Source organism: Alosa sapidissima, chromosome 3, assembly GCF_018492685.1.
Source record: "Alosa sapidissima isolate fAloSap1 chromosome 3, fAloSap1.pri, whole genome shotgun sequence".
Taxonomy (NCBI): Eukaryota; Metazoa; Chordata; class Actinopteri; order Clupeiformes; family Clupeidae; genus Alosa; species Alosa sapidissima.
The window spans coordinates 18843820-18865056 of NC_055959.1; the positions used below are offsets into that span (position 1 = coordinate 18843820).

The following is a 21237-nucleotide window of genomic DNA, read 5'->3' on the forward strand; positions in this document are numbered from 1 at the left end:
ATATAAGGTAGAAGGACAATGAATTCGTTTCGTGTAAATAAACAGCTCCTTTAGTGAAGATGGTCTGAAATGCATGCAACAAACTTACACACTAACGTTAGCCCAAGGTTTTCATGATTGTTAGGAAACACGCATAGGTTCCGAGACAGATATTTATTCGAAAAGGGGACATTTTGAGACGAGTACTCACAGCAAATATTTACATTTGAAGGGTTTGCTGGCCCACTGATGGCCACTGGCAATATTACATATAATTTGAACATCTATGTGGATATGTTTATTCAATACATCTTTCAATATTGAAATACTATAAACTACAGAAAAAAAACACTACTGCAGATAAGGACATCATTGTTATTAAAAGAAGAGGACCACAAGATGGGATAATTCAGATGTCAATACACCATGTTTATTTTAAAATCTTTAAACAAAATTTTGGACAACCTCAAAGCCATACATGTATAATCTTCCAGACTCAAACAACCTGTAGGAAAGTTTGTACAGAAATGTAGCTGCCCCATTTCAGGAATCACCCATTTATTACAAAAAAAGATAAAGTTGTTTTAATATTGTTGTGATCAGCGCCAAACACATCATGTGTACAAGTCAAAGTCCAATCTCTTTGAATTATAGAACTGTGCATTCTCTTGGTCTATCCTCCTGCAGTACACGCCATCTTTGAAGTAGTCTTGGTCCACCCATTCCTGAGGCAGAAAGGAAAATAAAAGACACAAAATAAACTTCATTGTTCTTAAAAAGCAAATCTGTCTCACAAGGTACCTCTGAGGAAAGCAAAATAAAGAGAAGAAAACTGGTGCGGAAATAACTTCAGGAAATAGTTAAAGAACTTGAATTACTGAAATGTCAGCAGTAAAGCCCCAATCCAAAATCTTAAAAATTATTTATCAAAGTATTTTTGGCATTAGGCCACCTGAACACAGACTAAACATTATTTAATGTAGGAGAATATGTAGGAGATGTATGAGGACAGAATGGGTAATTGAAATCCCAAAAAAATACACTTGTTTTTTCTATATCCGTTTCTGAAATAAAATTCTGAAACCGATTTTGTACTCAAAACGAAAATTGACAAATCAGATAAAAAGACAAGTTTTCACGTTCCTTCATTCATTTTGTTTACTTGCCAGAGAACACAATGCAATCTATGCACGACTCCATTTTGGATTCGCTTGTACTGGCATATCATCTTCCTGTTATATGTAATGTAATGTTTACATGAATACATTAGCAGATATGGCTCTTTTCTATAATCATTGTCTTCAGGACCTCGCCTCACAGTAATGTAGACCGACTTTGTGAAAATTTTGTTTGCCACTCCCTTCAGCAAACGGGATTAGGGTTTAAAATGTTCTTAACCATAATCAATGAATTAACTGAAGTTACTGAATTGGTTAAATTAATGTAGCTTTGTTGTTCAACTAGCAATATTCTACTATATTAAAATTGACAGGCCAGTAATCTGCCATTTTCTGTCATAGCCTACTGTGTACAATGTAAACAGGAAGTTGATTGCCTAGTAGGAAGCGAATCCAAAATGGAGTGCACAGAGCCCACTGGCGTGACCTGGAAGTCCGTTGTCCTCAAATAGAAAGCATAGCCTACAATGTTAATTTACCCAATTCTCTTTATTTTCGTCAGTCAGTTAGTTATTAAACAACATTGGATCAGTAAACTATGTCCACACGTTCGTATTGCAAAATAATTCCCACCAAACGGATACGCAAAAACAGCTGTTGAAGACTGAACACGTCAATCAACGATATGGCCAATATTATCCACTAGGTGGCAGTATAAGATCAGGAATAAACTGCAGTGTTGGCAATCCACTTGAAACGCGAAACCCTTCAGTTTACATAAAGTTCATATTGTATAGACCACAACAGTCCTGCCCACAGCCGATTCCAGAAGTAAGAATTCAATACAAATTTTCCATTGACAGCTGGAGTCTAAATCATAAAATCGTAACCGTCCATGGTAGATTTAAAACCAGCTACGACATGACTAAGCGATTGTACATGCTCATATTGAGGCCATTTTAACATTAAAATAGAAGCATGTTAAACTATCGTTAGACTGCAAATGTTTGAAATGTGTACGTTTGAAAAGACTCATGGGATATTAGTTCTTTCACTCGGAATTTAAAATTTGTACACAATCTTGTACCTTTGCCTTTTTTGGATTTTCTGTTCGTTTTTTTACTCGAAATGATGTGTTGTATGATGAGTCACGTCGCAGCTGGTTAGCCTAAGGCATGGTCTAAAACTCTTTATATAAGAAATTAATTGGAAACTTACTTCCGGAAGCTAAGCTCTCTCGGAGGAGGGGCAGGACTGTTGAGGTCTATATAGCCTAGAGTCTATGGATAGACAAGTCTTTGACATAATAACCATGGGCCATGTCTACAGGTAGCCGGTTATTTATTTAATGCGTTTATGCGTTTTGGCCTTTCATCCACGCGAAAACTCGGTTTTCGGTCACTGAAACCGATATTTAGAATATTTAGAAGAAAAAAACTCTGGCCAAAGTGGAGATTTTCGAAAACTCTGTTTCAAAGTTTTTAGATTGTGACATGACGTTTTCCCTTTTCTTAAACATGTCGTCTTTGTTTTTAAACCCCTGTAGGTGTGGACATAGTTATTAGACTAACTGACTCCCGAAAATTAGAAGAGAATTGGGTAAATTAACATTGTTGGCTACGCTTTCTATTTCAGGACAACGGACTTCCAGGTCACGCCAATTGTGTTCTGGCAAGTAAATGAAACAAATGTGAGAGCTTGTTTTGTTATCTGATTTATCCCTTTTCGTTTTGAGCACAAAATCGGAAAAAAAAAAGACTCGTTATCCGTGTTTTTCCTTTTGGTTTTAGAAACAGATATAGAAAAAACAATTGCATTTTCATTTTTTGATTGTTGCTTTTAAATGGAAAAACAAATGAACGAATCATACACGGACCTATTTCCATCCTCTCTGTCCAGTCATTTGTCATGGTATAAAGTCATCCAAGTCATTTGTCTTGGTATAAATCCACCTCTCACCTGCATCTGCTGACTGCTGAAGGGTCCGTAGATCTCAGAATCTCCTTTGTTCTCCCACTTATACTCCCACATTACCTTATCAGTGCCTGCAAAAGGATTTGAGAAAAAACAACAACAATTGAATAAGAATTCATCAGTGAAGAATCCACCCACAAGTCAAGACACAGAAGACTTAAACACAGTCAAAGTCCTGTCCACTTATGTTCCAACAGTTTAGTTAATAGACTGTGCACTCCAAACACCATTGAAGCCATGAAGGCAGAAAGGTTCTCCATTGTTTTCATTGCTAAACTGTCCTCCAAAAACATTTCATACAATGCAACAACCCAAAACTATTATAACAGTAGTTGTCAATCATCACAGTAAAACCACTGTGTTCAGTTAATGTCCACTACATTAACATACATCCATGTAAAACCTTTACATTCACTCACCTCACCTGTAATATTTTAACAAAGAGTGAAAACAATGACAATAAAATATACAATGACAATAAAATATGACCATCAATTATTAGGGTAGAGACCAATTGCTGAAAATATGCGTGTATGAAACTTTTCTAATGTTTTCTAATACACAAATGTTCTATTTTATGTTCCCAGTTTAGGGTGTCATGGTATTTTTAGATTATTTATTTAAAGTGATTCATGGCTACACATGAAAACAAAACTGCAACTAAATTAGACAGTTGATGAGGACAAGAGAAACAACTAGAGCACAGCACAAAAAGAAAAATAATGAGACTGATTTGTTATTGCAGATAAACAAAGCACTAGACATAATATTTACATAGGCAAAGTATTACGTTATTACGCAAGTTATTATCTTTTAGTTTGAAATGTGCAAATACCACAGAAAATCATAGTTCCTCTACTTTTTACGATGGGAACAATGTCTAATTTAGTTTTAGTTAGTTCTACCGGGACACCATAAGACAAGCATTTTTGTGGGATCTTCCTTTAAAATCATGCCTCAACCTTCACTTTGCAAATGCACTTAACACCATGCTCTTTTCCTTACCTGTCTCAGAATCATCCATCTGGTCATCACTGTCTTTTCCGCCTTCATTCTTGTCGTCAAACTTTTCAGCAAACATGTCCAGTTCATCATCTTCCTCATCATCTTCACCCTTTGCAACCCAACGAGCCCCTTTTCCCTTCCGCTTGTTCATGTTCTTCACCTGATAGGCCAGCTTCTCATAGGTACGCTGGTATATCTCATACTCTCCAGTTCCTACCAGTCTGTCTGCCAGGGCCGTGAGCCGGTCCAGCTTTTCAGCGTTTCTGTCTGCCGTCTCCTCCTTCGTAGGTTCCCCCTCCCTCAGTCTCCCTTTTTTCCTGCTGCCCAGTCCTCCGAGCCTACGCAGGCCAGATGTGACCGTTTCGCCGGGAACTAGCAGCTCAACCACACCCTCTAGGAGCTGCTGTTTGGTGTAACTGGCCAAGGGGTCCTCGGCTGGCTCGTCCTCCTCCTCACCGTCTTCTCCATCGCTCTCTTCCTTCTGCCGATCCTCTCTCTGCTTTTCCTCCACAGCTTCGTCTTCATCCCCAGCCCGCCGCCATCGTTTAGCGCTGAGACCTTTCTTCTTTCGCTTCACAGGCTGCTCTCGAATTTTGACCTGAGAATACGAGGACGGGTGCAAAACAAATGAGATGAAGGAAACAATAGACTGGATAATTTAAATATCTCTGAGATTAAAGTGAGACTCTGGAGGAAAAGATCAGGCAGTGTGTCAAGAGACCTGCCCCAATAGGCATCATTGGACCATTAAACCAAACAATGATCCAAAACATACAGCTAAACAAGGCCAGAAATGGTTAACAGAGAACAATGTCAACATTTTAGACTGGCCCAGCCAGAGTCCAGACCTCAATCAGTCAAACAAGTTAGCACAAGGCCAAAGTATAAGTATAAGTATATATACTCTTTTGATCCCGTGAGGGAAATTTGGTCTCTGCATTTATCCCAATCCGTGAATTAGTGAAACACACTCAGCACACAGTCAGCACACAGTGAACACACAGTGAGGTGAAGCACACACACTAATCCCAGCGCAGTGAGCTGCCTGCAGCAACAGCGGTGCTCGGGGAGCAGTGAGGGGTTAGGTGCCTTGCTCAAGGTCAGGGGTCTCAAACACCCGGCCCGTGGGTCGGATTTGGCCCACGACGTATGTCAAAATAATAATGTAATCCGGCCCTTGAGACTTTTTAATTGCGACAAACAACGATACTGATTAAAATAGACGATAGTTCCAAGTACGGTGACAAATCTCATTTGTACTCTGCTCCACTATGTGCTAGACATCCAGAGCTTCATTCAAACCCAAAATCGCTGCGCAAAGTTTTCAGGAAATACTTGTATTACATGCGAGAAACACAAAGACGTGCATTTGTAATGACGCGGAAGCGATGCAGGCCATAGTGTTGCAGAAATTGAAGCAGAAATTAAGCAGAAATAGGCCTACACCAAATGTTGATAAACGTTTACGTGTGATGAAGTCTTTGGGTAGGCTAGACCTATTCTAAATCTGAAGGAGAATATCCTTTTGGAGATTATGATCGATCGTCTATTGAATGGAGGTGCGTCTGCGTGTATACGACAGTGTCCACTAAGCATATCATGCTTATTTTCGACCCTCTGCCCAACATAGCTTGGAGGTTGCAGTGGTAATCGTGATGATAGTGTCCGTAATGGACATGGTCCAGACAGCAGGGCTAGTAGAAATAGGGCTCTAAACTACAAAGACAGTCCTACCCACGATAGGAACTGATTTGACCAGAACACTTTATTGTAGGCCTTGTGGTTTAGAAACCATATACATCTTAGGTGTTGGTATACATCTTAGGTGTTTTCCTGTTGTTATGTGGGTAATATGAAAAAAGGAAAGTAAACCTGCTCAAATATATTCATCCAGTATTTACTGAAAGGTGCATAATTTGAGGTGCTTGCCATCCAGTGGCAAATTAGATGGGTAAATTTACCCCCTTCATAAACTTTTGTTTTACTCAAAGATTTTTACATTTACAGTAGGACTTTATCTCTGACCACTTTCAAGCCATGGCTTTTTGAAATTTTGATATAAAAATCCAATGGTGTTGCTTTCTTAACCCTGACGCCTATAGTTTGCCAGGTTTAAAAAAGTTATGAGAGGAAAATATTTTTATTTGGTGTGAAACACACACATACCTGTTTTTATGCTTTTCATTTGTTTTATAATTTGTATTAATATTTATTTTATCATTATTTTATTTATAAGCTAAGGTTGCTAGCACAGGTGTCAAAAACTAGATGAAAAACACTTGCACTTTGTGTTTGCAGTTTTGTGCAAACCCTCAGGCAACCCTCAGGTTACAAGTCCGAAGCGCTAACCAGTAGGCCACGGCTGCCCGTGCAAATTGATGGCAAATAATCGTTCCTGCCTCAAAACCCAGATTGCTGCTAAAAAGGTGCTGTCTAAAATCATTGTGGAGACATGGAGAGTCTTGGTAGATATTATTAGAACCATTTTGAGAGCTTTGATGGTAAATAAAGATGTTTCCATTGATTATTTAAAAAGGGTATGAATAATTTTGGACATGCCATTTTTCATAAAAATGTTAAAGATTAAAAAACTATTATTTCTTTGATTCCATGTTTCTACCACATTGCCTTACAACCTTTTGGCGTGTGGCAGTGTCATTTTCAGTCAGAACAAACATATTGGTCAAGAGAAAATCAAAATTACATCAATATTTGCCAGGGGTATGAATAATTTTGTTCTTAACTGTATATTTTTAAAACATCTCACAATGACACATGGGCTCCATAGCTTGCAGTACATTTTGTAAAAATATGTTTAGAAGACTTAGAACTCACCCAGTCAATGTTGTCTAACCAGTTGTCCCTGATATCTGCATCTTTGTTGATGAAGTAATTCCCTTCAGCATCAAAATGGCCCTCTTCCATCTCCTCCTTAAGGTTAAAAGGTGTGATGGGTACCCCTTCATCACAGTCAATTGTTGCCCCTTCTTGACCTAATAGATTAACAGATGGTTAGTTTACACAGAACAAACATCAGCAATAATCTTCACAACACATTACATTCATTTTACAGCAGCAGAGCAGACCTTCTACATCGTCACTGTCCAGCACGTTATAATTGTTGCCAGTGTCTCCATCCTCTCCTTCATCTTCCTCGTCACTATCAAGGGAATGTTTTCCCTTGAACCTGGAACCAGGTCCACTTACTCCCTCGCAGATCTAGAAAGAGACAGAGAGCAGGGTTTAATCTATGCATTCTATACATAAAAAAGGGATAGCTGCCAGGAGTAAGATCAGCTACCTTCTTTTTCGGCACATCATCCAATTCTAGGTCGTACTCCCCGTCGCCGTCCTCGAACGTGACTTTTCTTTTTGACATGCTAGTGGACAAACAAATACTGCAGTTGTAGTAGCATCTATACGAACACCGAGTGTTATGTTAAAAGACAAAACGGCGTAACTTCGCAAAAGACATTCAGGTTAGCCATCATTTTTGCTCATATTACTTTAGCCCTGTCTGTCTCGAAGTAGCCAGACGAGGGACTAAATCAGTAAATGGCATGGTACTTGTGGAGGGACTGCCCCTCTTCATGACTAGCGAGACAATAGCTAGTTGGTGAAAACAATATCAAAGTTATAACCAGTTAACTACTAGCACTAACTGCGTTAGCTAGCTACCATAAGATACCTATTCGGCTAATAAGGCTAACCTCGTGTGTTTTTACAATACAGTGATTGATATGCTTTAAAGTATAAGGGAAATGGACCTTGCAGTGCTACTGGTCGGTAAATGAGATAGGCTACATGTATTATACTCCATACCTTAAATAATGTTTCCCATAAACATAACAAATGCACTAAAACATGGACGTTCCCCAGTCGTTCCCTCCAGCGCCATGTATCCGAATACTTAACGGAACTGACGTCATTCTTTTGGCCTTTGGCTTCACTCCGTTCATCTACAAAGCACAGAGTGGATCAACTGTGGGCAAAAGTCGCACAAAAATTTCATCATTTGTTATCGTTTATTGACAGTAGACTGCCCTCTAGGTCCAGTAGAATTTACAACTGCACGACTATCCCTATCCATCCTGGGCTATCCCTGATTTGATTAAGTGGCTTTGATATCTGTGGAGGTTATTGTAATTTCCCTTCACATTCTTCTCAGAAACACTTTTAGTGATATATGATGCAGGATTCTACAAAACTGGGCCAATAGGCTACCAAAAATAAATAAATATATTCCATGTTCATAGCTTCAAGCTATTTCAGCCCTATTTCAGGACCCCCAATAATTGGCATGAGATATAGGCCTAAGGTTTGGGGTCACTTAGCTCATTTTTAGGCCACCAATAACCCTAGTCAATCGGACAAAGGCTACAGTACATACATTATTATGACTATTATATCAGGAAGAAATGTGTGTGTGTGTGGGGGGGGGGCTACTGAATCTTGTCTAGATCCCATCACAGACAGGCTAACTGTGTGTGATGGGAAACTTGCTCTTGCCTGTATCAGGACATTTCCTGCAAAACTCGTAGGCCTAATAGGCTACCACAAAACATACAGTTGTGTGCAGAATAATAGCAGTGTGTTTAAAAAATTGAATAAAGCTCAAAATCCTTAGAATGGCTGTTAATTCCATAATATCAATGCATTGGGAACACTGCACATTCAATTTCAAATCACATGTACAGTGGCTTGAATTCGGTGCATGTGGGTCGTTGGACAAACTATCTGTGGCCGCCGATGCACTGAATTCAAGCCACAGTACACTGTGAAGACAGTAAAGCATGGTGGTGTACAATTCATGTTATGGGGATGTTTCTCATACTGTGGTGCTGGACCTATTTATCGCACACCAGAGATCATGGATCAGTTTCATATCCCCAGACCTCAATCCTATAGAAAACTTGTGGGGGGACATCAAAAATGCTGTTTCTGAAGCAAAACCCAGAAATGCAGAGGAATTGTGGAATGTAGTTCAATCGTCCTGGGCTGGAATACCTGTACACAGGTGCCAGTAGTTGGTCGATTCCATGCAACACAGATGTGAAGCAATTCACAGAAATAATGGCAATGCAACTAGATATTAGTGCAGTGATTCAAAGTAAAGCAAAATCTTGAGACAGTTTATACAGTAAATGTTTGAGTTTGTAAAGAAAAATGTAAACACTGCTATTTTTTTTAACATCCTAACATTACTTTTTCTTCACTTTCTGAGGTATAACACAAACTTGATCAGTTTTGGTCATGTTTTGATTTGAAATTGAATGTGCAGTGTTCCCAATGCATTGATATTTTGGAATTAACAGCTATTCTAAGGATTTTGAGAGTTATTAAAAAAAAAAAAAAAAACACAACTGTATTATTGAGGAAGTGAGATGTGTGTTGCCGAACAACTGTTGCGCGACGAAGCAGCATAATTTTAAAAGAATGTCGTCCAATCCAGGTTTGACTTCAAAAGAAGCTTTTGTTACCAGGAAGTGGGTCGAGTTATTTATATTTCAACACTTGTCCTGCAGGACTTACAAGAGGGCGGGTGGTTGTAACTTGAAACTTTGTCAAAATATCATCCTGTTTTTCACACGACCCAGGTAAGTGATCACCGTCTCTGCTGTTACATTGGCATAATGTTTGTACGCTTATGATTTATGGTAGGCTATAGCGACAATGATTAATAAATAAACAAACCGAATGGACGGAATGTGCAGGATGGATAATGAATGAATTGCCAATCCGAGAAGGTTTTGCCCAGGTAGGCTACGCGAACTAGGTCGTCGATTTAATTTAGCCTAGTAGGCTATGTTATGAGAGATATATCTATAGCGAAAGGCAATAGCTTGTCCACTCCAAAAACTGTTCGATACCTTCTTCGATTAGCGCAAAATAATTGAATTGCGCCTCCTCACCCAGCCTAATCATAGCCTAGCCTACATTTCCTCTGACAAGAATAAGATGGCGTGTAAAGACGATTGGTGATGGTCATTGCGAGACACCTGCTTGTTCATCTGTCTTGTCAGGGGGCGTTGGGATGAAGATCCATGAGAAACTTTTAACTCATTACCTGTCCTGCCCTTCACCTGTCGATAAAGAGGGATATCTCTTTAAAAAGGTAGGGCTGTTGTGCATGAAAGGTCCATAATGCTTATTCTCTCTATCATTGCTTGCATTGCACTAGGTCATCAGCATTAGACAATCAGAAAAAATGCTTAAATATTTAATGCCTGATGAACCTACATGTAAAATGTCTGAACATTGCACAACTAAGTGCATCACAGGTTTTGAGTAACATCAGTTACACAATAGTGTGTTTTCAATAGAGTCAAACAGTAGAGTGTTTTTAATGCCCCAGGAGGACATGTTCATGTTTCAAGAAATAGTTAAAGGGACAACCGTGATTTGCAGCTAAGAATCTGACACCAAAGCTGTCCTGTGAGTATTAAAAATGTATTATGTAACCTTGCTGTTAATTGGTGGTGGTAGTGGTGGTGGTATTTTTCCAGTGTATTTCCTGTTTAATAAAATGCCCTCTGGCATCAGACAATACACTGGATATCACACACCCCATTAATCTTGTGCTGGCCTATTTATTTATCAGTGACACATATCCCAGTTTAGAGTTGAGCTCTTGCCAGTCTCAGGATTCCATGATATTACTTTTTCCAGCCTCTTAAATTAATTTGGCTCAAAGCTATTGTGTCAGCTGTTACTTACAGCAAAAGGGGTTTCTTGTTTGCTTGACATTTTCATATCATACAGGAATATGCTACATGCTTTGTTATGGTAAAACTGGCTGCCTTATTTTATATCCTTTGCCAATACAATTCTTAAAAGTGCGCATTGACCTCAGTCATAAGTCTTTACCAAACTGTGTTCATCCAGGTATTGTACTCTGACAATGAGTCATCAACACAGATATACATTTTGATGGCTTCTATTGCTCTTTCCTTCATATTCTGAATCATTTCATGATATAAATTGTGAAATGATTTGAGAGGACTAACACAATGACTTTACCTGCACTCCTGTTTTTAATGTTTTCACTGCACTGGTGCTGTACACATTTGTGAATTAGCTGTTTCTTGTTGGGGATTATAGGAATAACACATTGTTGAATATTGGGCTCTCTATTCAGTGTTGACTATTTCATTTGAACTCTGGGCCCTTAATCTTTTGCAGAGAGAGCGAAACACCTCGTACCAGAGACGCTGGTTTGTTTTAAAAGGAAACCTACTCTTCTACCAGGAACGGCCAGCGGATCGTCACTTGCTGGGGGTCATCATTTTGGAGGGCTGCACTGTGCAGCCCAGTCTACCGGAAAGCCAGCACTGTTTCTCGCTGGTGTTCACAGGCCTCGGACTGAGGACCTACAGGCTTGCAGCTGAAGATTGCCTGAGCCAGGAGAGTTGGGTCCATGCCCTTCACTCTGCCAGCCACACCTGTCTGTCACTGCTGGTGAAGGAGCTGGGCAGGCTGTATGAAGGTAAGAGGGCTGGATGCACTGGAAACAATAAAACAACAGTACAAGGGCAGAAAACTCTTCAGAAAATGTCATCTTCCCTTTCATCTTAGGTCAGATACTTAAGTCTGGATATACTATCTGCGCTTACAAGCATGTGTGAATTTTGACTTTTGAATTTAAAATGAAGACTTTTATGAATAATGAAATAAAGATAGTGGTAGTAGACTCATTCTTTTGGACTGGTCATGTATCCTTATTGACTGTCATGTTTCTTTTGTCTTTTTCTTTTTGATCTCTCCCAATTAGAGGCTAAAAGAGCCTCTGGTGAATCCACTCAGTCCCCTGCTTTGACAGGGAAAGGACTCAACCAATCGATGGCCACATATAATCCAGGGTCCTTGTACTACCTGCAGGGCAAAGGACCAGCCATGAGAGATGCATGGGCTTATGGTCGCAGCCAGACTCTTCCAGCCCCTCAGGTTACCGTCAAAACCACCAGTAAGAGATCCCCCAAACTCTGGCCCAAAAGAAACGCACTTGTCACACCCTTAAATGGTCCTGCACCAACCTATGGGGAGTGGCCTTTGGTGGGCTCAGATACATTAGAGGATTTCAGCAAACTACACGAGCACTATGGCAAAGAGGTGAGGCAGCTGAGAGCTGATTGGCTGAGAAAGAAACGTGAGGAGGCAGGACACATTGAGGAGGACCTGATTGATCTTGGATAAGCAAAAAAGCTTAGAATTTGGCAACTGTTACATGAGGAACTGTCTCTTCCCTTTTCATCATATCCTCCATTGTTTCTCCAAAACCTTTTCAGGGAGGCTTGACCTTGCTTTTTTCCCCTCACATGTTTTAAAAGAAGAGATGATGTCATCTTCAATGTGTTTATAGCCACAAACCTGCTCGGGTCTGTACACCATTAGAGAGAAGTGAATTAGCCTATAGGAGTGTTGTTATACTCGCATTTTAAGCCACATACATTGATGTGGGTTAAATTGAGAACATGAGTGTTCATATGGCACAGACAGGAGAGCGGTCAAGCATTAGACTCAGGGCCTTTTGAATGAATAATTCACAGCGTCGCTGTCCAAACATGACTCCCCTTATCTACTCTGGTTCTCTCTCTTTGCAAGGGTTTTTTCTGTTTTCTACTTAATCTGAAAACATCTATCTTTTTGTTAGGTGATAAGCTGATATTACCTCCAGCACAATGCACACACAATGCACACAAAGCCCCGAAGGAACTATTGCAAGATGTGTTTTGTTTTTCATAAAATAAATTCTACTCTCGTGGCACAAGTATATCAATTTATCCTGGATTGCAAATATGGACTTCATGCAAACAGCTTTGGAAATAACACCTCTACATGTACATATATATGTACATATATTCATTCAAAGGCAGTACAGGACTTTTTGAAGTGTACTTTCTTGTTTATGGTCTTGATGCTGTTAGACTTTGGAACATTATGGGAGACACAAAATGGAATACTTTTGTGATGGAGGAATAATGCATGGTCTGATAAAACATTAGTTGGTCCACAAAGAAAAGGTACTGTAGAAATTGAATATTTGTATTGATAGCAATGTTTGCCGCAAAAGCAAAAATGTGTAACAAGCTTTTCTCTCCAAAACATTTTTGTGCCTCTGGTGTGATGAATTAATATGCACAATATGGTTTGGGTTTGATTGCCAAAATGGGATGATGAAGGAAAATATCAATTACATGTATGTTTTATGCAGATGTTGTGTTGAATATTTTCATAGTAAATAATAAAAAACTAAATATTGTATTGTGTTATTTTTTCTGATGAATCATCTCACAAGACAACCAAATAGAGTGGGATAGTAGCTTTTGCAGGGCTGCTTGAGTCATATAATTAATCACTACCGGTCAAAAGTTTGGGGTCACTTAGAAATTTCCATTCCACACCATTATAGACAGAATACCAGCTAAGATCAGTTGCATTGTTTTTTTTAATCAGGGCAGCAGTTTTCAGATTACATTATGTGCTTACACAATTGCAAAAGGGTTCTCGACTGTTGTAGAAAGAAATAGCTGATCGTTAATGCAATATCTACATTGTCAATTATCAGCAACCATTTATCCAATGTCCCAAAGGCACATTCTGTTTACTAATCTAATATCATTTTGAAAGGCTAACCAAGAAAACATTGGAGAACCCTTTTGCAATTATGTAAGCACATAATGTAATCTGAAAACTGCTGCCCTGATAAAAAAAAAAAAACAATGCAACTGATCTCAGCTGGCATTCTGTCTATAATGGAGTGGAATGGAAATGTCTGACCCCAAACTTTTGAGCGCTGTACATTTTTTTTATGTAAATGTAATGTTTATTGTAAGTCACTTTAGACACAAGTATCTGCTTAGAACCATAGACATAAACAATTCATCTAAAACAAAGTACACATAATTCCCTGTGATAAATCTTTACTTAGGTGCATTCTATGTATGTATGTATGTATTTGATTGCACCAGGGACAATGAGCATGGAGATGGTGTTGTGAGTGGCAGAGACGAAAGAGGGCGCTACACACCCTGGGAAGAACAGAGGAGCTCCTCAAGTGCACTTTGCCTGTAAGGAAGACTTTATTTCTCAACATTAGCCTCTAAGACTGATCTGTGTTGCCAATGAGATTTTTCCATGCTATTAGAACCCCAAATCAGAAAAAGATGGGATGTTGTGTATGTATGGAATGCAAATAAAAACAGAATGTGATAATATACAAATCTCGTAAAAACATATTTAGCTGCAAAAAGGACATAGACAACATATCAAATGTTGAAAATGAAAAAAATTTGATTTCATGGAAAATATATGTTCATTTTGAAGTTGATGCCAGCAACATGTTCCAAAAAAGGTTGTGACAGGCATTTTTACTACTGTTCTGCTTTACCTCTTCTTAAAGCTGCAGTTGCACCCGCACTTCTACCTCCAACTAGAGCCTGTTATTTGTTTTGTAAAAACCACAGCTCCCGGTTCTTCTGGTCCAATCAGAGCAGGGCTGTGTGAGATCTGACTGTCAATCACAGTCTGGTGCAGTCTGGTGCACACTGACGAGCACAAACTCGTGGTGGTAGTGGGTGAGGGGCATGAGAGTTGTAAACATTCAAAATTTTGGTCCCCTTAATCTGTCAGACTTGCCCACTGCAGCTTTAACAAAATTCTGTAAATGTTTTGGAACTGAGTATCAAACTGTGCTCATAGACAATGGTTATCAGATGTTTTCTTGAGCCCAATGATTTTCTTTACATAAACAGGTCTAGTTTTAATGCAGTGCCATCTGAGATCCAAAAGACCACGACCATCAATATTGTTTATCAGCTCTATCCCTTTCTCTGGATTCTCTGAATATTTTAATGCTATTATGTAGCCTGGCGAGCCAGACCCACATTAAAATGTAGGGTCTGGGCACTCACCGTTCGCAGTGCTCAGTCCGAGGGGCGGGATAATCAGTTGTCTTTCAAATTCCCTCTGCACGCAATAGGATATTTGTTTTCAAGTAGAAGGGAATTCAAGCCAAACCGTTGCAACTCTGCCATCAATCATTATGTTAAGCCCACCAAACGACTCTATACACGATTTCAATGCCCTGATTAAGTTTCGATTTCTGGAGCTCACAAGCCAACGGAGAGTTGCTAGACTAGCCCTGGCAGCAAATGTAATTTGGGCGCGTCTAGATTTCTAGGCTAGCTATTATGAACTGTAGATGATGAACTCCCCAAACACTTCACAATTTCATGTTAAGAAGCATTAATATTACATTGTTTCATCATTTGTCCACATAGGCTCACACAGAGTAATGAATACCCCTCTTTACTTCTAAGAGACTCTGCCTCTCTGGGATACTCTTTTTCATACCCAATCATGTTGCCAGTTACCCTAATTAGTTGTGAAAAATTCCTCCTTTTGTTTTCTTTATCATTACACAACTTTTCCAGCATTCTGTTGGCCCACGTCCAACGTTTGCCCACGTTGGCCCGAGTTTTTTGGCAGAAATACTGATAGTCAGCCTTCAATGTCCTCTTTTGTCACTTCTCCAAGCATATCCCTTAGAGCGAGGCAAGCCCTCACAGAGAAATGGGTTGAGTTTTTCTGCAGGGACATAATTTTACGTTGTAAGTGGCTTACGTTTCTTCATTCGGATTCGATCCATTCCTTTCTGAATAAACAAACAACGTAGTTTATACATGCTTCGTCCTCCATTGCATTATTCATTAATATAATTCTAAACCGGTCTCGGGCTCATAATTACAGTTAATGTGTCGGGCCAGGTCGGGCTTGATTTTTTGGGCCCGATCTAAGCTCTAGCGCACAACACCCTGCTTCTCTCATCCACAGGAACACGCACCAGCGCACATCCATGCAAAAAATTACAAATTACACGATTACAATGGGAAACATAATTAGAATAAAGATATTATGAAATACATCTCACAATGAGTAGAGGCGAGAAGCGAGAGGCAAATATGAAGCACAGCTGAAGATGCACGAGATGTAAGCAGCAACTCCTGCAGGATAAATGTTTTTTTTCAGTCATTCAAACATTATTGAGGTAAGTGTTGCTTTTTCCAGGCTTTCAATGGTAACCCATTGTCAGTAAATAGTGAAAGTAATTAACTGTAAATAACTGTTTTGTCATTGACTGACACCACAGTGAAGTTAGTTTCACTTTGCCAATGAGTTCAAATAATAGATGAGTGCAAATGCATGTAGGCTATACTCTACTAGGTTTTAGGAAAGCATGGTGTAGTGGAATACCTGTTCCATACGGTCTCGCGTGCCAGCAGATTCCTTTAAATTCGCCGCTGACTATCAAAATACCGATGCGCTGTTTGAATTTGCGCTGCTTGCTGTTATTAAAGGGAATGACAGATGTCATTCGCATTGGTTTAAATGAGGTTACGACCAAAACACACCGATGACTGATATACTTGTTGCGCCATCCGCCAAACGTTTGATAACGAAAACACTCCCAATGCATCCCACTAAATTTAAATAAGCTTTTCGCCAGTGACCATGCGTAGGGCCCCATGAGTCTGTGGAGGGCCATTGAGATTCACCGAGAGTTTGTACCCGTCATGTGTGCTCAGTTCACTTCCTGTTTCCTAGTTCTTATTAGCCAAGTGTTGTCTTTATTTCTCCATTCATGCGCCTCTGTGGTTAGGACCTAGTGTTTGACCTATCCTTTATGTTATCATTGTCTTTATATCATGTTTGTGGCTTTGTGTTTGCTGTAAGGACTGCTTTCTAAGTTGACTTCCTTTTGTGTCTAACGCTGTCTCTTGTTTTGCACATGGGTCCTACTGCCTACCTCAGTGAGAATGTGACGGAATGTTAACACCCATGATGGACCACCCAGCCAACAAGCTCCAAACTAACTTGCCTTTTTTGTGCAATATTTTTGAGGCAAGTGAAGACCCTTTTCGAAATGAAGAGCCTGTATTTTTTTTAACAATCCACCATTTGGAGGCCTTACCCCACTCAGTGGATCCCAGGTTGAGACCTCCTCCTAAGCCTTTCTTCCAGTCCAGGAAGATGGTTCCAGGTTGACCTGTGCCTGGCCTACTAGTTCCCAGCCAGGCATGCAAATGTAGGAAAGGTTTATCTTACCTTAATTTTTTACTGTAACCTCTCATAAGGCAGTGAGCTAAGAAGCATCTTGACGGTAAAACTTTCTGCGAGTCATCTTCACTTCCACTGCATACCTATCCTTTTTGGCATGATAAATGAGTCTTGCATGACATTGCGAGTCATATTACACATTTCCCCTAGTGAGTACACATTTATATGAATATTATCACCTCTGCATCAGAGGATTCAACACCGATGACCACAGACTGGGTGGCCACAATGTTGTGTTGACAATTAGTGTAACATTGTGTTGAACAGATAAAGTCAGGTAGGTAAGCTCCATAGGGTCTCATCCCGTGTCAGTTTTTCTGTGTATAACATGACGTTTTAATCCACATGACATTATTATTATTATTATATAACTGTATGTTGGTGTCCTAATTCAATGTTGATGACTTCACAATAAACAAGGCAAATTTGATCATTGAAAGCCAGGCAGCTACAGTACAGCGCTACACTCTGGGGGCATGAGCATGGGGGCGAACGGTACTTGCCGTACTCTGAGCAGGTCTTATTGCTCGTAAAAAAAGCCATAGGAAGATGGTGTTCGGGTAGGAACACTGCCCCCCCCACCCCCCTCCAAAAAAAAAAAAAAAAAACATCAAAATGGGGAAAAGCTGCTATGCTACAGAAATTTGGAGCGCTCTTTCTGCTGTCTGTGCATTCTGTCTATATTGTATCGGAGTTATGTACTTTGTTGCAAAAGACGCATATTAAGTTAATTTATTATTGTTCTTTTCAACTGTAGGGGGACCCCAAGAGCAAATTTGATTTAGTGCTGTTTTAATTTAGATTTGGCTTTTACAAACCTGGTAGGTTTCTAACTATTCAACTAATAGGTTCTAACTGATCAACTATTCAATTTTAGCACTGGTGGCTTTAAAGATTTATACATAAAGTATATATCAGTCCAGGTTGAACAAAAGCCTCTCAATTCTGTTTCCTCAAATTCCTCACTTAAGTGGCCCTTAATTTGTAAAACAGGCCCTTAATATTACCGTACAATGCCTTTTTGTGACCCCTTAATCTACATTTAGGGTGTCAAGCAAGGGGTTCCCTTTATTTGTTGTGATTAAGGGGGGGTAATTAAGGACAATTTAAGTATCTTAATCAACCTTAATCTATGTACATTCCTACTTAAAACTACTTAATTATAGAAGGGTTTAGGTCAATTCTAATTCTTTAGGACGATTCTAAGGGCCCAGGACTGTCAGGGGGCCCACTAAGAGCCCCAGAATATTGTCTGTCATAGGGCCCAAATGATCTAGCAACGCCCCTGTGCCCGGAGGAGGGAGAAGAGGAGGAGAAAGAGAGGGGGGCTCTGGAAACAGAGAAGCCGTTGATTGATGAGGAGGGCGCACGTTGAGAAGAATAGTGGGCGCTGAGGAAGCAGATGTTCGTTTAACTATTTCAGGGCTCCTCAGCTGGTGCATTCCCCATTACATTAGGGACAGTCCAACCTCTAACTACACTGGGTACCCCTCACCCCTCTCTCACCAAATGCTCAGCTGCAACCCTCCAAGGCCTCCAGGAAGCCTGTGGTAATCCCTGCAGGCATAGGCAAAGGAAAGGAGAGATCACTGCCATGGAGGGATCAAGCCATGGCAGGTCCATTTTCAATCTAGTGGGAGGGATGCAGAAAAAAGGATGGAGAGACAGACAGAAACCAGGCAGAGAGACAGAGAGAGAGAGAGAGAGAGAGCTTGAACGTAAATATGGGCAGGGTGGGCGTGCAGAACATCCACTATTCTCAACATCTTGGTCATGTCATCTCTAGAATGCAGTCTATGGGCTGCACTCGGGGAAAGCAAAACCATGTGGTTGTATTTCTTCATTGAAAATAAATAGAACTATTCTGATGAGCTAGAGAGAATGGCAAAAGCGCTTCAGTCTGAAGTTGATGACAGCTTGACAACCTCAGTTGTCATGGATGGACGGATGCATTTGTTTTCACCTAGTTGTCTCAAACCAGAAGTGGCTGGGATGTGGAGAATAGGCCTACTAGGAAAGCTATTAAACCTACAGTATTTTGTATGTATTTTACACAAGGTCTTAAATACCAATCTTGGATAGAACCCTTCTTGGACATGATGCATGTGGATTTATTTACAAACCTGCAAAGATACTTTCTGAGGAGCCATGTTGATTGACAAGGTAATATTACACAATTTAATACAACTTATTTTAAACAAATATATGGGCATTTGTGGGCTGCAACAGGTATGCCATTCTGTTGGAGGTGCAAACAAAAGGTGCATCGCCATTGAGATCATAGTAGGAGCTTCATATAGATAGGAACTGGCTAAGTGTTCTACAAGTATTTTGTCATGTGTTATTAGTATGTTGAAAGGAGAGTTTTTATAATGATCGATAATGGTAACTATAACTATTTAACGTTTTTAGAACACTGAACAAATCAGAGGTGCCTAATGTTGAATTACTCCAGCCTAGATTGTTTAATGTTAATCACTCCTCTGAAATATTGCTATTGTCTATCCAAAATAAGGTGCCTGTTTCGAAGACTAAAACTCGTCAGTCAATCTGTAACTTGACACACATAACATGCATGACATATCCTTAAACTCAGCGATAAAACAGTGCATAATCAACTTATATCCAAGTTGAACTTTCCACAGCTGTCAGTGTTTTTGAGTTTTGAGTGGCCTGTGACCTGTGAGTGATATGTGACGTACAGTAAGCTTCTGTCAAAGAATACACCTCTGAAGTTCCCCTACAAAAAGGACCCAAATCTCCCATCTTTGCCTATATAAGAAGGTCTGTATCTCTTTATATCGGCAAAGATGGCAGCTTTTGGGTCTTTTTGTAGGCAAACTCTTTATTACAAGGTCTTTATTGCACAATTGGCGTAAAGTGATTTGTGATTCTCTGAGACATTGACAAGTAAGTTGTGAGGCTTCTCCGTAGCCGCCTAGGCTAAAGCTGCAGAGAGCATGCATGTAATTCACCCTATTACAAGTTTGCCTACCATCAAAATTACTTTGAAGTTGTTATATCATGGGGCGGTGGTAGTGTAGTGGTTAAGGAGCTGGGCTAGCGTGCAGTAGCCTGAAAGTTGTCGAAATTCCCGGCTTCCCCCGTTGTGCCCTTGAGCAAGGCACTTAACCCCAAGTTGCTCCGGGGACAATGTGGTCCCTTGTAATATAGCTGACCTATGTAAGTCACTTTGGTCAAGAAGTGTCTGCTAAAATGTAAATGTAATGCTCAGTAAAATGTAAATGTAATGTAAAAAACAGTAACAAATTGGATGCCTTTAAGGACTTGCTAGACATTAAGGAATTGTGTATTCTTGAAAGAGTGGCAAGGGGACTCTTATCTTACAACACTAATTGACTTGTTAACCAACTGTGAAAAACACTGAGATGCAAGGACATGTTAAGAATGGGACATTAGTGTGAGAGTAAATTAGAGATGATATTGGATACTGACACCATTCAAGAGGTAATTTCAATTAGGTGGAGGTTTGTTGTTGTTGTGAAGTGTTGCCATTGGTTTGCCAAGGAGCCATCATCACTTCTGGATTACTTTAAGCTGAGAAAATACTGCACAAGTAGAATGTAATGGCACCATAAAAACTCCTGTCCTGGATTTCACGAAAAAAAAAAAAACCCATGCTGGTTAAAAATAAAGACGTGTCCCTTCAGCTGCTGAAGCTACAGTAGGCCTACAGAATGTTAAATGTGCTTTTTACGTGTGGAATGAGCATTGCACTCCAAAAATACAGCAGATGTACAGTACGTCTGCAATGGGATGCATTGATGGAGGTCAGACTCTGGGACAACAGTGGCGGCGGTGGTGGTAGTGGAAAGGAGAGTAGGGGGCATAGGGTCTTGACAGCCCTCCCCATATCCATATTAGTCCACGTGGGACATGGACCCACCACCGCATCCTCAGGGTGTCAGGTTCCCTCCATTCCAAGACTCTATTTCTGAGCAGTGGTAAGTCGAGAGGGCCACCCTTTTTCTGCCCGTTACTTTCGTCCTAACTCATCTGTCCCTCTCATTCCTCTCTCTCGCTC

The 21237-nt window shown here is 40.0% G+C and overlaps 2 protein-coding genes and 1 long non-coding RNA gene across 7 annotated transcripts; 2 read left to right on the forward strand and 1 right to left on the reverse strand.

Moving 5' to 3' along the window:
* Positions 1–379: 379 nt before the first annotated feature.
* Positions 380–8024, reverse strand: cd2bp2 (CD2 (cytoplasmic tail) binding protein 2). The gene is made up of 7 exons (XM_042087398.1): positions 7899–8024; positions 7378–7456; positions 7163–7295; positions 6912–7069; positions 4077–4674; positions 3057–3142; positions 380–704 (listed from the first exon to the last, which is right to left on the reverse strand). Exons 2-7 carry the CDS (start codon positions 7453–7455, stop codon positions 594–596), a joined length of 1164 nt encoding a protein of 387 aa, XP_041943332.1. The 5' UTR covers position 7456; positions 7899–8024; the 3' UTR covers positions 380–593.
* A 1442-nt stretch (positions 8025–9466) lies between these two features.
* Positions 9467–13335, forward strand: pheta2 (PH domain containing endocytic trafficking adaptor 2). 5 transcript variants are annotated; one of them, XR_006030956.1, is made up of 4 exons: positions 9467–9673; positions 10100–10191; positions 10432–10511; positions 11259–11397. XR_006030956.1 is itself a non-coding variant. In XM_042087420.1 (4 exons), exons 2-4 carry the CDS (start codon positions 10111–10113, stop codon positions 12267–12269), a joined length of 807 nt encoding a protein of 268 aa, XP_041943354.1. In that variant the 5' UTR covers positions 9487–9676; positions 10098–10110; the 3' UTR covers positions 12270–13335. The 5 variants fall into 5 exon arrangements, 3 of the variants coding, with proteins under 3 accessions (XP_041943354.1, XP_041943353.1, XP_041943355.1); XM_042087420.1 differs by lacking the exon at positions 10432–10511 and adding an exon at positions 11848–13335 and having other exon boundaries at positions 9487–9676; positions 10098–10191; positions 11259–11562; XM_042087419.1 differs by lacking the exon at positions 10432–10511 and adding an exon at positions 11848–13335 and having other exon boundaries at positions 9487–9673; positions 11259–11562.
* A 701-nt stretch (positions 13336–14036) lies between these two features.
* On the forward strand, positions 14037–17770 carry LOC121705581. Its single transcript, XR_006030831.1, has 2 exons — positions 14037–14143; positions 16887–17770. It is a non-coding gene; the product is annotated as an uncharacterized LOC121705581 (long non-coding RNA).
* The last annotated feature ends 3467 nt before the right edge of the window (positions 17771–21237 follow it).

What these genes read in the sequence shown, in the direction of transcription:
- pheta2 (XM_042087420.1), top strand. Translation starts at nt 10,111, where the DNA reads ATGAAGATCCATGAGAAACTTTTAACTCATTACCTGTCCTGCCCTTCA. An exon ending in AGGGATATCTCTTTAAAAAG is followed by an intron (nt 10,192 to 11,258) that starts GTAGGGCTGTTG and finishes AATCTTTTGCAG; the next exon opens with AGAGAGCGAAACACCTCGTA. An exon ending in GCTGGGCAGGCTGTATGAAG is followed by an intron (nt 11,563 to 11,847) that starts GTAAGAGGGCTG and finishes TCTCCCAATTAG; the next exon opens with AGGCTAAAAGAGCCTCTGGT.
- cd2bp2 (XM_042087398.1), bottom strand. Translation starts at nt 7,455, where the DNA reads ATGTCAAAAAGAAAAGTCACGTTCGAGGACGGCGACGGGGAGTACGAC. An exon ending in ATGATGTGCCGAAAAAGAAG is followed by an intron (nt 7,296 to 7,377) that starts GTAGCTGATCTT and finishes GTCTCTTTCTAG; the next exon opens with ATCTGCGAGGGAGTAAGTGG. An exon ending in GATGGATGATTCTGAGACAG is followed by an intron (nt 3,143 to 4,076) that starts GTAAGGAAAAGA and finishes ATCCTTTTGCAG; the next exon opens with GCACTGATAAGGTAATGTGG.